Source organism: Mandrillus leucophaeus, unplaced genomic scaffold, assembly GCF_000951045.1.
Source record: "Mandrillus leucophaeus isolate KB7577 unplaced genomic scaffold, Mleu.le_1.0 Scaffold162, whole genome shotgun sequence".
Lineage (NCBI taxonomy): Eukaryota > Metazoa > Chordata > Mammalia > Primates > Cercopithecidae > Mandrillus > Mandrillus leucophaeus.
Window position 1 is genome coordinate 1,547,075 of NW_012101610.1, and position 12,549 is coordinate 1,559,623.

The following is a 12,549-nucleotide window of genomic DNA, read 5'->3' on the forward strand; positions in this document are numbered from 1 at the left end:
TTTTCTCTATATTGTACTTCATTTTTCAAAATGTTTGTGGCAACCCATTGATTGATTTCACCACTCAGTGGGAAAAGACACTGCTCTAAAATGATTCAAAAATGATATGGGGCCGGGTGTGGTGGTTCACACCTGTAATCCCAGCATTTTGGGATACCGTGGTGGGCGGATCACCTGAGGTCAGGAGTTTGAGGCCTGCCTGGCCAACATGGTGAAACCCCATCTCTACCAAAAATACAAAAATGGGCTGGGCGTGGTGGTGGGCGCCTGTAATCTCAGCTACTCAGGAGGCTGAGGCAGGAGAATTGCTTGAACCTGGGAGGTGGAGGTTGCAGTGAGCCAAGATCGTGACATTGCACTCCAGCTTGGGTGAGAAGAACAAAACTGCATCTCAAAAAAAAAAGATGGCTTACAGTGGTAGACACTGATCATTATTGAGCACCTAATGTTTACGAGGCATTGGACTAAGCATATTCATTACAAGCATTGTCTCATTTGAGAATCCAGCGATGGGGATGCTTTTATTTCCATTGTACAGGTGAAAAAAACTGAAAGCTAGAGGGGTTAAGTAACTTGTCTAAGGTCACATAGCCAGTAAGAATTTGTAGGTGAAATTAGCTCAAGTTGTTGTTGTTTTCACACAAATAAATTTGTCCCTCAGTTGGACCTTCAGGGAGAGTATTAATTTCATTCCGCAGCTAAAAGATGAGCCATCAGGAAGGTTAAGTGCCGTGCTCAAGGACACACAGCTAGGAAGTTTCCAGTCAGGGTTCCAATGCAGGTCTTGGGACTCCAAGCCTAGGACTCTTTCTACTATTATTAGCTGCTCATCCTGAACAGCTTCAAATGTCACTTTGAAACCTCTTAAGTGACAAGTCTCTGGATGCCACGAGAAGAAAATGAGGGCAATTCCAATGCACGTGGCAACAGTAGGGCTCATGCAAAAGATTCCTTAGTCTCCCCCATCTCCCTCCTACTCAGATCTGGCAAAGTAAGGCATTTTTGAAAAGTTTTCCTAGCCACCAAAGTATTACCAGTGACAGTGAGGTGGGTACCTTTTTTAGATCTCTTGGTACTATTCTGTATTTTTCATAATGAGAATGTATTGCTTTGATATGGGGACAGGTTTTAAATTATTTTTAAAAAGATAATTTAAAAGAGATAATGAGAGTTGAATCTGAAAACTGGCAAGACAATTTAGCTGTTCAGATCCTAAATTTAGATCCTAAGGGTGAACACCATGTGTCGACAGTCTTGGACTGGAGCTCACGGAGAGAAGTGGGGACAATTTGGTGGGCGGGATCATGACTCTTTAAGGCAGGCTCACAGGCATAGAGGAGCATGTGCCTCATGCCCTTGGCAATGCAACCAGAAGTCCTAATGGACTTTGTAGGAAACTGAACACCAACAGATTTCTCTCGAGCATTTGAACTCCATAAATAACATCTGTGCATTGCAGCCTAATGAGGAGAGAGGGAGGACTCTGGAGTCAAGCTGCTTGGTTCTGCTATGTTCTTGCTCTGTGGCCCCAGATGTATTGTTTGATCTCTCTCTGCCTCAGTTTCTTCATCTATAAAATGGAGACCATAGTAGTACCTACTTCAAAGGTGTAAAGATTATTTAATTGAGTTACTACTAGTAAAAAGCTTGGGAAAATGCTTGCCTCATAGTAAGTGCACAATGAATGTAAACAAATACTCCTTTTTATTATTTTTAGAAATTACAGATAATCGAAAAGGAAAAATAATCATTTGCATTTCTGTTTTAGAAAAAAAGGCAAAAATAAATCAACTCAGCAATCGCCTGCATTATAACCACTCAGAGATAATCACTATTAGCATCTAGGGATTATATTCTAATGGACTTTTTGTCTTTATTTATTTAGCTATTATTATTTTTTGAAATGGAGTTTCTCTCTGTCGCCCAGGCTAGAGTGCAATGGTGCGATCTTGGCTCACTGCAACCTCCACCTCCCAGGTTCAAGCGATTCTCCTGCCTCAGCCTTCTAAGTAGCTGAGATTACAGGTGCCTACCACCACGCCTGGCTAATTTTTGTATTTTTAGTAGAGACGGGGTTTCATCATGTAGGCCAGGCTGGTCTTGAACTCCTGATCTCAGGTGATTCACCCGCCTTGGCCTCCCAAAGTGCTGAGATTACAGGCCGTCTTTATCCATTTATATATTATATGTAAGCATATATCTTCCCTTAATTTTTTTTTTTTGGAAACAGTTCTGTTTGCTTTATTTTTCTTTTTTTGGAGACAGAGTCTTGCTCTGTCCCCCAGGCTGGAGTGAGTGGTACAATCATAGCTCACTGCAGCCTCTACGTCCTGAGCTTTAAGAGATCCTCCTGCTTCAGTCTCCTGAGCAGCTGGGTCTACAGGCATGCACCACCATACCCAGTTATTTATTTTTTATTTTTTTAGTGGATACAGGGTCTCTTAACATTGCCCAGGCTAGTCTCGAACTCTTCAAGTGACCTTCCCACCTTGGCCTCCCAAAGCACTGGGATTGCAGGTGTGAGCCTCTGTGTCCAGCCTCAGTTCTGTTTACTTGCCCATAGAGTGTTTGGCAAGCTGGTTGATCTGGGAAGGAGGTTACGTAACACAGATCCATTCATTCAACCAACAAGTATTCCTTGACTGTCTACCATGTGCTGGGCCCTGTTCTAGATGCTGAGGATAGAGTTGAACAAAATAGGAAAGAAAAGTCCCTGCTGTCAGAGAACTTACATTCTAGTGCAGTCACACAGACAATAATCAAAATAATTCATTAAAATCCTGGGCAATTGGCCAGATGTGGTGGGTCACACCTGTAATTCCAGCACTTTGAGAAGCCAAGGAGAGTGGATCACTTGTGGTCGGGAGTTCGAGACCAGTCTGGCCAACATGGTAAAACCTCATCTCTACTAAAAATACAAAAATTAGCCAGGTGTGGTGGCGCATGCCTGTAATCCCAGCTACTCGGGAGGCTGAGGCAGGAGGATCACTTGAACCTGGGAGGTGGAGGTTGCAGTGAGCCAAGATCATGCCATTGCACTCCAGCCTGGGTGACAGAGTGAGACCCTATCCTCAAAATAAATAAATTAATAAATAAATTAATTTTCTCAGTTCTGCCACTTCAAAGCTGTGTGACCAAAGGTGAATGATTTAACCTCTGAGACACAGTTTCCTCGCTTGAAAGACAGGGGCAATAATAGTTTCCTTTTTTTTTTTTTTTTTGAGATGGGGTCTTGCCCTGTTGCCCAGGTTGGAGTGCAATGGTGTGATCTTGCCTCACTGCAACCTCTGCCTCCTAGGTTCAAGCAATTCTGTAGCCTCAGCCTCCCGAGTAGCTAGGATTACAGGCGCCCGCCATCATGCCTGGCTAATTTTTGTATTTTTAGTAGAGACAGGGTTTCACCATGTTGGCCAGGCTGGTCTCAAACTCCTAACCTCAAGTGATCTGCCTACCTTGGCCTCCCAAAGTCCTGGGATTACAAGCATGAGCCACTGCTCCCGGTCAGGCAATAATAATTTCTACTCATTCTGTTTGCTGTGAAGATTAGAAATAATATATGCAAAGTGCCTGGCATGTAGTTGGCACTCAATAAATCAGAGCTGCTATGAGGATTGTGGATCTTTGCAGACACCCAACGTCTGGCAGCCACAGGTAGGCAATGCTGTCCTGTAGGCCGGGCCACAGCTTGACAAGGCAGACAGAATTTCACATTGCCCTCCCGGTTAGCTCCAACTTGCATTAGAAAGAGTCATTCTGGATGTGACAGGCCCAAATGTAGTGACAGGAGGAGTCTATGCTTCCTACCTTCTCAAACATGTGATCAAACTTCACAAAAATCTCCTTTAAACCTCCCTACTCTTTTCCTCCAAACTTTCTCAAATTGCCAAATACCAAATTCATGCCTCCCTCTTCTCTGCCTCACACTCTAAACTTCCAGATTTACTCTCTGCCTCCCCCAGTGATCCCACCTCGCTTTCCCCAACAAAAGCCCAGTAGTGAGCAGAATGTTCACCATCTATTGTTCTTGCCTTCAACGTCGAGACCAAACTCCCAAACCTGGCAACAGCCACCAAAACAGCAGCAACAGGTTTTCAAGGTTTAGATTTGCCCAGACAGCAGGCCTCTTGCCTGAGAGGCAGGAGATTCTACAGCAAACACCTATGGGATATTCTGTTTTACTGTTACAGAGACTTCCTGATTCAACGATTCAATTTTTCAAAGCGGAAAGCAAGGTCCATGTAGCTGGTAAATTGCAGAGTCGAACAGGAACTCAGATCCCCTGAATTTCAGACCAAAAGAAACTGCATTAGTGAGAAGAGCCTCGCTAAGGAAGATTTTGAATCCAAAGCTATTACTGGGATCTTGTAGCTAATCCATAGTATTAGGGCTTTGCTGATGTGGTTACAACACATTCTCTACTAAGAATAAACCCATGTAATCACTTTTTCTGGCCTCTAGCCTGACACAGCTTATAAATTTTCCCCCAGGAGATTCTAATCTACAGCCAGCATTGAGAACCACTGCTGTACAAAAATATGGAATAAAAACCGGAATAAAAACTTTATTTTTGCTGACAGCTTTAAAAAATATTACTAAAACCAGCCACCAGTTACTGATCATTCACTTTGTGCCAGAGATCTGTTTCATTCCATACATGGCTGTTTTATTTAATCCTCACAGTAGCCCTTTGTGGCAGATCCTAATTGTCCCCACATAACAGAGGAGAAAACAGCCTGGTGAGGATTAACAACTTGTCCAGGAACCACATTGATGGTAAAAGGCAGGAGCTCGGTTCTGTCAGACCCTCCAAAGCCAGTATTTTTATTTTATGTTTTTTGGAGACAGGGTCTTACTCTGTTGCCCAGGCTGGAGTACAGCAGTGTGATCATGGCTTTCTGAAGCCTCGACCTCCCAGAACCAAGAGATCCTCTTGCCTCAGCCTCCCAAGTAGCTGGGACCACATACACACACCACCACACCCAGCTAGTTTTCATAATTTTGTAGAGATAGAGTCTCCCTATGTTGCCCTGGCTGGTCTGGAACTCCTGGGCTCTCAAGTGATCCTCCCATCTTGGCCTCTCAAAGTGTTGGTATTACAAGCAAGAGCCACTGCACCTGGCTGCCAATATTCTTAACAATATATATAAACCATATGTTGAATGCTTTGCTTAATTAATAATTATCATTTATTGATCACTTATTATGGGTCAGGCACTATTCCAGTTCATTTAATCCTCACAAAAACTCTATGGTTTGGTTACTAGTATTAGTATTGTCATTATATTGCCAGACAAACTGAGTCACAGAGAGGTTAAACTAGGTCACAGAGAGGTTAAACTGAGTCACAGAGAGGTCAAGCAACCTGCTCGAGGTTGTACAGTGAGAAATGGGAAACTTAACCCAATCTGGTCATGAGCCGTCTAGGGTTTGTAGATTTATCTATATCCTTCAAAAGCATTCTGCATCGGCCAGGCGCGGTGGCTCATGCCTGTACTCCCAGCACTTTGGGAGGCTGGGGTGGGCAGATCACAAGGTCAAGAGATCGAGACCATCCTGGCCAACATGGTGAAACCCCGTCTCTACTAAAAATACAAAATTTAGCCAGGTTTGGTGGCTCGCTCCTGTAGTCCCAGCTACTTGGGAGGCTGAGGCAGGAGAATCACTTGAACCCGGGAAGCGGAGGTTGCAGTGAGCCGAGATCACATCAGAGATGAAGCTCATGAAGTTGGAAGTGGTCATTCGCATAAACTTAAATATAGGATCTTGAACTTTTAGGGCAAATCATTAAGAAAGGAAATCATCTTTTATGTTTAAATCTCAGAACAGTAGGGATCAGGCATTTCAGTAGGACACTTATGCCATGTCATAGCTGTGCAGACTTTTGCAAATTTTAAATGAAAAGATATGTGTAAAAGTTGATGTCATCCAAATATCCCCAGACACTGGTGAGTCCTAAAAATGGAATTGATGAAGGCAGTGCCAAGGCATGAAGTCACTAGATGTCTCTTAATCAAATTATTTATTTTGCAGGTTAAAATGGAGAAGAAACTAAGTTTTGAGGGACTATGAAAGAAAAAAATGAAAATAACACCTTAGATTTACAGATATATGTCTTCTGAAGGAGTCATGGTCCTATCAAAACAATGACCTCATTTAGAATTACTACTGAGGCATAAGAATTCTCATTTTACAAGTACAGAAAATGTAGCACAAAGATGACATCACCCATCAAAAGTCCCACAGTGGGTTGGCAGCATTAAGTATAAATTAATATAACATTTTTGGATGACAATATGGTGATCACTGTCTAAATTTAATACGTGTGTGTCCTTTGACCCAGCAATTCCACTTCTAGGAATTTATCCTATAGATATACTTCTACAAGTCTTGGTGCAGTGGCTCACGCCTGTAATTCCAGCACTTTGAGAGGCCGAGGTAGGTGGATCACCTGAGGTCAGGAGTTCGAGACTAGCCTGGCCAACGTGGCATAACCCTGTCTCTACTAAAAATATAAAAATTAACCGGGTGTGGTGGCACTTGCCTGTAATCCCAGCTACTTAAGAGGCTGAGGCAGGAGAATTGCTTGAATCCGGGAGGCGGATGTTGCAGTGACCCGAGACTGTGCCACTGCACTCTAGTCTGGGCAACAGAGCAAGACTCTGTCTCAAAAAAAAGAAAAGAAAGAAAAAGAAAAACAAATACTTCTACAAGTAAGCTAGAATATAGCTACACCAATGTTTATGGAGCATGGTTCATAATACAAGCCAACTATCCATTCATAGGAATTGGTTTTATAAAAGTATGGTACAGCTCTATCATTTTTATGGAGCCACTAAAAATAATGGAATAGATCTGTGTGTGCTGGCACGAAACAGATGGCAATGATACATTGTCAAGTGAAGAAAAAACAAGCAAGTTACGGTACAGCATATGTAATATGGTTACATGCTTATAAATATATATATTTATGTTTTTTTATTTTTTTGAGACAGTCTTGCTCTGTCACCCAGGCTAGAGTGCAGTAGTGCGATCACGGCTCACTTCAACCTCCACCTCCTGGTTCACACAATTCTCATGCCTCAGCCTTCCGAGTAGCTGGGACTACAGGCATGTGCCACCACGCCTGGCTAATTTTTTTGTATTTTTAATAGAGACGGGGTTTCACCATGTTGGCCAGGCTGATCTCGAACTCCTGGCCTCAAGTGATCCACCTGCCTCAGCCTCCCAAAGTGCTGGGGCTATAGGTGTGAGCCACCGTGCCAGGCCTATATTTATTTGTACGTTGATAGATGAATGGGAAAACTATGGGCTGATATACTCAACAGTGATTGTTTTTGGAAAATACATCACTAAAACTTGACCTTTTTTGTTAGATGACAGACTGTTGGTCACAAAGTTTCTCAACTAATGCTAGAACCCACTTCCTGAGCCACAGGCTAGAGTGTTCCCTGTATCCAGGTTCCCTCTCTGGTGGCCAAACCCTTCTCTGCTCCTCAAATGTAGATGGACAGAGGATTTGGAAGGAGGGAGAAAAGAATATCCTTATGCTGATTCACTTAACCCTGGTTTCTTGCTTTAGTGAAAATATCTTCCCAAAACACTCATGTATATCCTGCAGCCTTTGAATGGTGCTCTCAGCCTCCTCTACCACCAAGCCTCCCCTGTACTTGTGGTCTGTGGGCACTTCAGTGTCAGCGTGCAGGTTGGGAGGCATGGCCAGACACTGCCTGCTGTCCAGCCTGTGGGTCCTTAGTTACCATGCTGGGAAGCTTTGCAGTGGACCACTGCGGCCTATTGGGCACTTGGGTTACAGAACAGCATGGCCTAGGATGGCCCTAGCTTCTTTGGTATCAGGTAGATTCGGGTTCAAATCCCTGGTCTCTGGCCTGACTGGCTATGTGGACTTGTGCAAGCCGTGTATCCTCCCAGCTCCGGTTTCCTCATCTGTACGATGGAGATAATCTCACCTCTCTGAGATATCAGGTGTGAGGACTACATGGAAACATAAGGTGCTTAGTGTAGTGTCTGGCACATGGTATAAGCTCCATCGCTCTTAGCTACTCCCTAGTTGCAGACATCCTTCTCTGCTCTTGGCAGTGCATCCAATTACATGGGCTAGGAAGGAAAGAACCAAGTTCCAGCATATCTTATTTATTTATTTATTTTGAGACGAGGTCTTGCCCATTGCCCAGGCTCGAGTGCAGTGGTGCAGTCACAGCTCACTGCAGCCTCGTGTTCCTAGGCTCAAGCAGTCCTCCCACCTCAGCTTCCTGAGTAGCTGGGACTACAGGAGTGTGCTACCACGCCTGGCTAATTTTATTTTTTGTAGAGACGGGGTCTCATTGTGTTGCCCAGACTGGTCTCGAACTCCTAGGCTCAGGCAATTTTCCTGCCTTGGCCTTCCAAAGTGCTAGGATTACAGCCACGACCCCAGCCTTCAGCATAGCCTGAGGTCACAAGCAGGTGGGGTGGCTAAGATGAGGTGTTCATCTTAAGAATAGCCTTTAAACCACAGGGAAATCCTAATCACTAGGATTTGTCATTGTAATCTAAATTAAAATTAGGGAAAAGAACTTTCTCCCATATCCACCCTCTACTCCCGGCTTTCATGTTTTCCCTCTAGAAGGAAATATTGCTCTAAGAAACTTACTATATTTGGGAATAAAATGGTGTTCAGTATGTTATACAGTGTCCTCTTTATGAAAGAAAAATCAAATCTCAGCTCCAGGAATGTGTGCTTCCAAGAAACTTACTTAATCTTGAGGACACAATAAACCATTAATGATCCTATTTCCTTTACTGTTGTGGCTTCCAGGAAGCTCAGAGCCATATTTCTATTTATTATAGGAACATTTTTGAGGCCATGATACATATTGTATAATGTATTAGGGAAGTTCTGAGTATTTCTTGAACAAATGGTTTGTCTTTTTTCTTATGGACACTGTGAATTTATGTAATAGATTCTATTTCCATCTTTACTTTGGCACGTTTTCCTAAGAAACTTCTACGTTGGTCAAAGGGTACAAACTTTCAGTTATAAGATGAATAAGTTCTGGGGATCTAATGAAAAGTATGGTAACTACAGTTAATAATACTGAATTGTTTATTTAAAAATTGATGAGAGAGCAGATTTTAAGTGTCCTCACCACACACATACACACACACAAATCGTAACTATGGGTGATGGATGTGTTCATTAATTTGATCATAGTAATAATTACACAGTGTGTATGATACGGTTTGGCTCTGTGTCCCCACCCAAATTCATCTTGAATTGTAATCCCCACATGTGGAGGCAGGGATCTGGCGGGGGGGTGACTGGATCATGGGGGAGACTTCCACCATACTGTTCTTATGATAGTGAGTGAGTTCTCATGAGATCTGATGGTTTATGTTTGACAGTTCCCCCCTCACTCTCTCTCTCTCCTGCTGCCATATAAGATGTGTCTTGCTTCCCTTTTGCCTTCCGCCATGATTGTAAGTTTCCTGAGACCTCCCCAGCCATGCAGAACTATGAGTGCATTAAACCTCTTTTCTTTATAAATAACCCAGTCTCAGGTATTCTTTATAGCAGTGTGAAAACGGACTAATACAGTGTACAAATAATCATGCTGCACACCTTGAATATATATAATTTTTATTTGTCACATAGGCCTTGAAATTAAGTATTTTACTTACAGCACTGAGTGGCTTTATTTTTTTCCCTAACCTTAATTAGTCCTTAATTACCACCTTTACCTAAAAATATCATATTGCATGTATTTCTGTAACTACTAAAAACCACTCTTGGAATGAAGTAGGAAATAAACAGTTAAGCAAACAAAAAGTAGACAATTCATTTCCTTTGACAGATCAACCAATCTCTCCCTCCAAGTCTCTGCCTTTTCTTCAAAACATTAAGAAGTGATAGTTATTTAGAGATTATTTCTGCATATGTAAAGAATACGCACACAAACACATATATGATAAATTTATCTGATTATATATATGATGTATATATATGTGTATGCATATATATATACACACACACACATGTAATTTAATCTGATGTTATGGGAATAATTTCTATGATTTCTTTCTCCCTGCTCATACTAGATGTCCAAATAAAATATGGATATTCAATTACAAAGCACATTTGAAAACAAATACTATGTGAGGCTAAAAATATGCTATTAATCGAGACACGATTTTTTTTTACTACATCTCAAAAATGACTTGGGCGTCTTATTTTAAACTACATTGACTGAAATTCTTACCATACACATTTTAAAATAATTCCTGCATCTGTCCTGATGGATAGAGACTTGAAGATAACTTCATACCACTTCCGTCCTAGAAGAAAATACTGTTTGGGACAGGCAGCCTCTGACTCACTGTAACGTGAGACGGGCTATATATGACCATCATTCCACCACCCCGACAGCTGATGTGACTCTCCCTCAGACCTCCTGTCTGCCCAAGGTTGCTCTAAGCTATGAACTTGGTAAAATCTATTTGTATTGTAAATGCCGGAGCACAATGTGGATAAAATGGCAACACCTTAAAAAGATATGCCTGTCTCCTGGATTTGTACATAGATGAGCTTTTTTTTTTTTAAATGAAGTTGAAAAACCATTTTCATTTGCAATCACCCCACTATTTTTTATTGCAAGTCTAAAGGAGAACTAGCACGCGCTTAACATCCGCTTTCAAACTGCTTCACTGGAAGCCTTTGAGGTCTAATTGAGGGGTCATGTTGGCTGGGGAGATTTATTTTGTAACCCCCCACACTATCCAGATTCATAAGGTTTAAAATAGGAAGTAACTCTAGCGCATGAGCTTAATGAAATGATTCAACTCGGCGACAGTTAAAGGGAACAAGAAGTTCTGCTTCGCTTGATGTGCAGCAGGTTGTACTCTGCTTCTCATAATTCTGCCCCTAGCTGGAGGCTTCAGTCCATGAAAACATAAACAGCAAGCACCCTGAAGCCCAGATAGGAAATTGAACAGGTCGTATGTCATGTTCCAGAAGATTCCAGAGAAGTTGGGTCTGAGGGCAGAACCTAAAAGAATGTCTTAACTCTCTGCATCTGTTCTCCAGGATGTGTTAGAACACTGGACAGAGACAGGGAAGTCCTGGACCCAGTCCCAGGCTCTCCTCTGCTGTGTGACCTTGCGCAAGTCACTCAATCTTGCTGGAACTCAATTTCTTCATATGTAAAATGAAGCCCAGAGCTTCATCCCCTAAATATGTACAGACCACCTGCTCTGTGCCAGGCTCATGATGAATAAGACAAACAGGGTCCCTACATGAAAGCCCATGGAGCTTGGAGTCTATTGGAAGAAATCAACACAAATATTTTAATAATACTATCATGACAATAACTCACATTTATGGGAACCATATGCCAGGACTTGTTCTAAAGATCATCATCTCTTATAATCTTATAATAACATCTGTATGAGATAGACACTATTATTACTATCTCATTACCATTTTGCACAAGGGAAAACTGAGGCTTCATGAAGTTCACTAGATCAGGGTTACATGGATAGAAGTGGTACTCAGGATTCCAAGGGCAGGTCTGGCCAACTCCAAAGCCGGGTCCTTTATCTGTCCTTTCTGCTGTCTTGACTTCTTTCTTAACTGATCACAGACCTGGGGACAGACTTTAGAATTGGCTTGTTTGCCCAAAGACCATTTCACGGTCTCAGCGTAAATAGGAACCTATCCATGGGTTCACACTGGGGTATTTACCGAAGAGGTGTTTCTTGTTTGGAAAGCACAGCTCACTCTTTCCGGAGCCCTTGGAAGGTGGCACGGGAAGCCAGCAGCAGATGGTGGAAGTGGAATTGCTTCCACCAGCCCCTGCAGCCCCTCTGCTGCGGACTGGATAACGGCATGAACTCCAGGTCTATTCTCCCTGCTCCAGAGTGAGCCCAATCAGTCAATCAACCAACCGCAAATCAACTCCAAAGAATACAGACCAACAGAAAGAAACAGGCATGCTGCACTTTCCTCGACCTTTAAACTGATTATAGCCCTGATTGCCTTCCAGTTTTGAAGCCAAATGAAACTGCAGTTGTGCATGGAACAGAGGCCTGTGCTGAGCCAGCCAAACAGTAATAGCTCAAGCTGCTTCTTTATAAGGGCAGCTTAGACTGACAATTTGATGTGCTCCTACTCTGCACCAGGAACTTTCTGTTTATTGACTCGTTTAAAACTCACAGCTCCATTCATTCATTCATTCATTCGTTCAATTGATATTTATCTGCCACTCACTTTGTGCCAGGCACTGTACTAGGAGATAAACCAGGCAGACACATCACATCAGGAGGTACCATGATGTCAATGTGTCCTATTATTTCATATAGATTACATGCTAGTGGGGAAGACAATTGTCCAGTAAATAAATTTAGGTGGGTGCAAAAGTAATTGCATTTAATGTCATTATTTTTATTTTTATTTTTATTTTTATTTTTATTTTTTTTGAGACGGAGTCTCGCTCTGTTGCCCAGGCTGGAGTGCAGTGGCCGGATCTCAGCTCACTGCAAGCTCCGCCTCCCAGG

General features: G+C 42.5%; 1 protein-coding gene across 1 annotated transcript in view; it reads right to left on the reverse strand.

Annotated features, from left to right (window-relative positions):
• The window catches only part of IQCK (IQ motif containing K), a 148,761-nt gene that overhangs the window by 15,871 nt on the left and 120,341 nt on the right, over window positions 1–12,549 (reverse strand). The window contains exon 10 of the mRNA XM_011976071.1: window positions 4,909–4,934. Coding sequence (XP_011831461.1) covers window positions 4,909–4,934 — 26 coding nt within the window. The remainder of the gene's footprint in view (window positions 1–4,908; window positions 4,935–12,549) is intronic.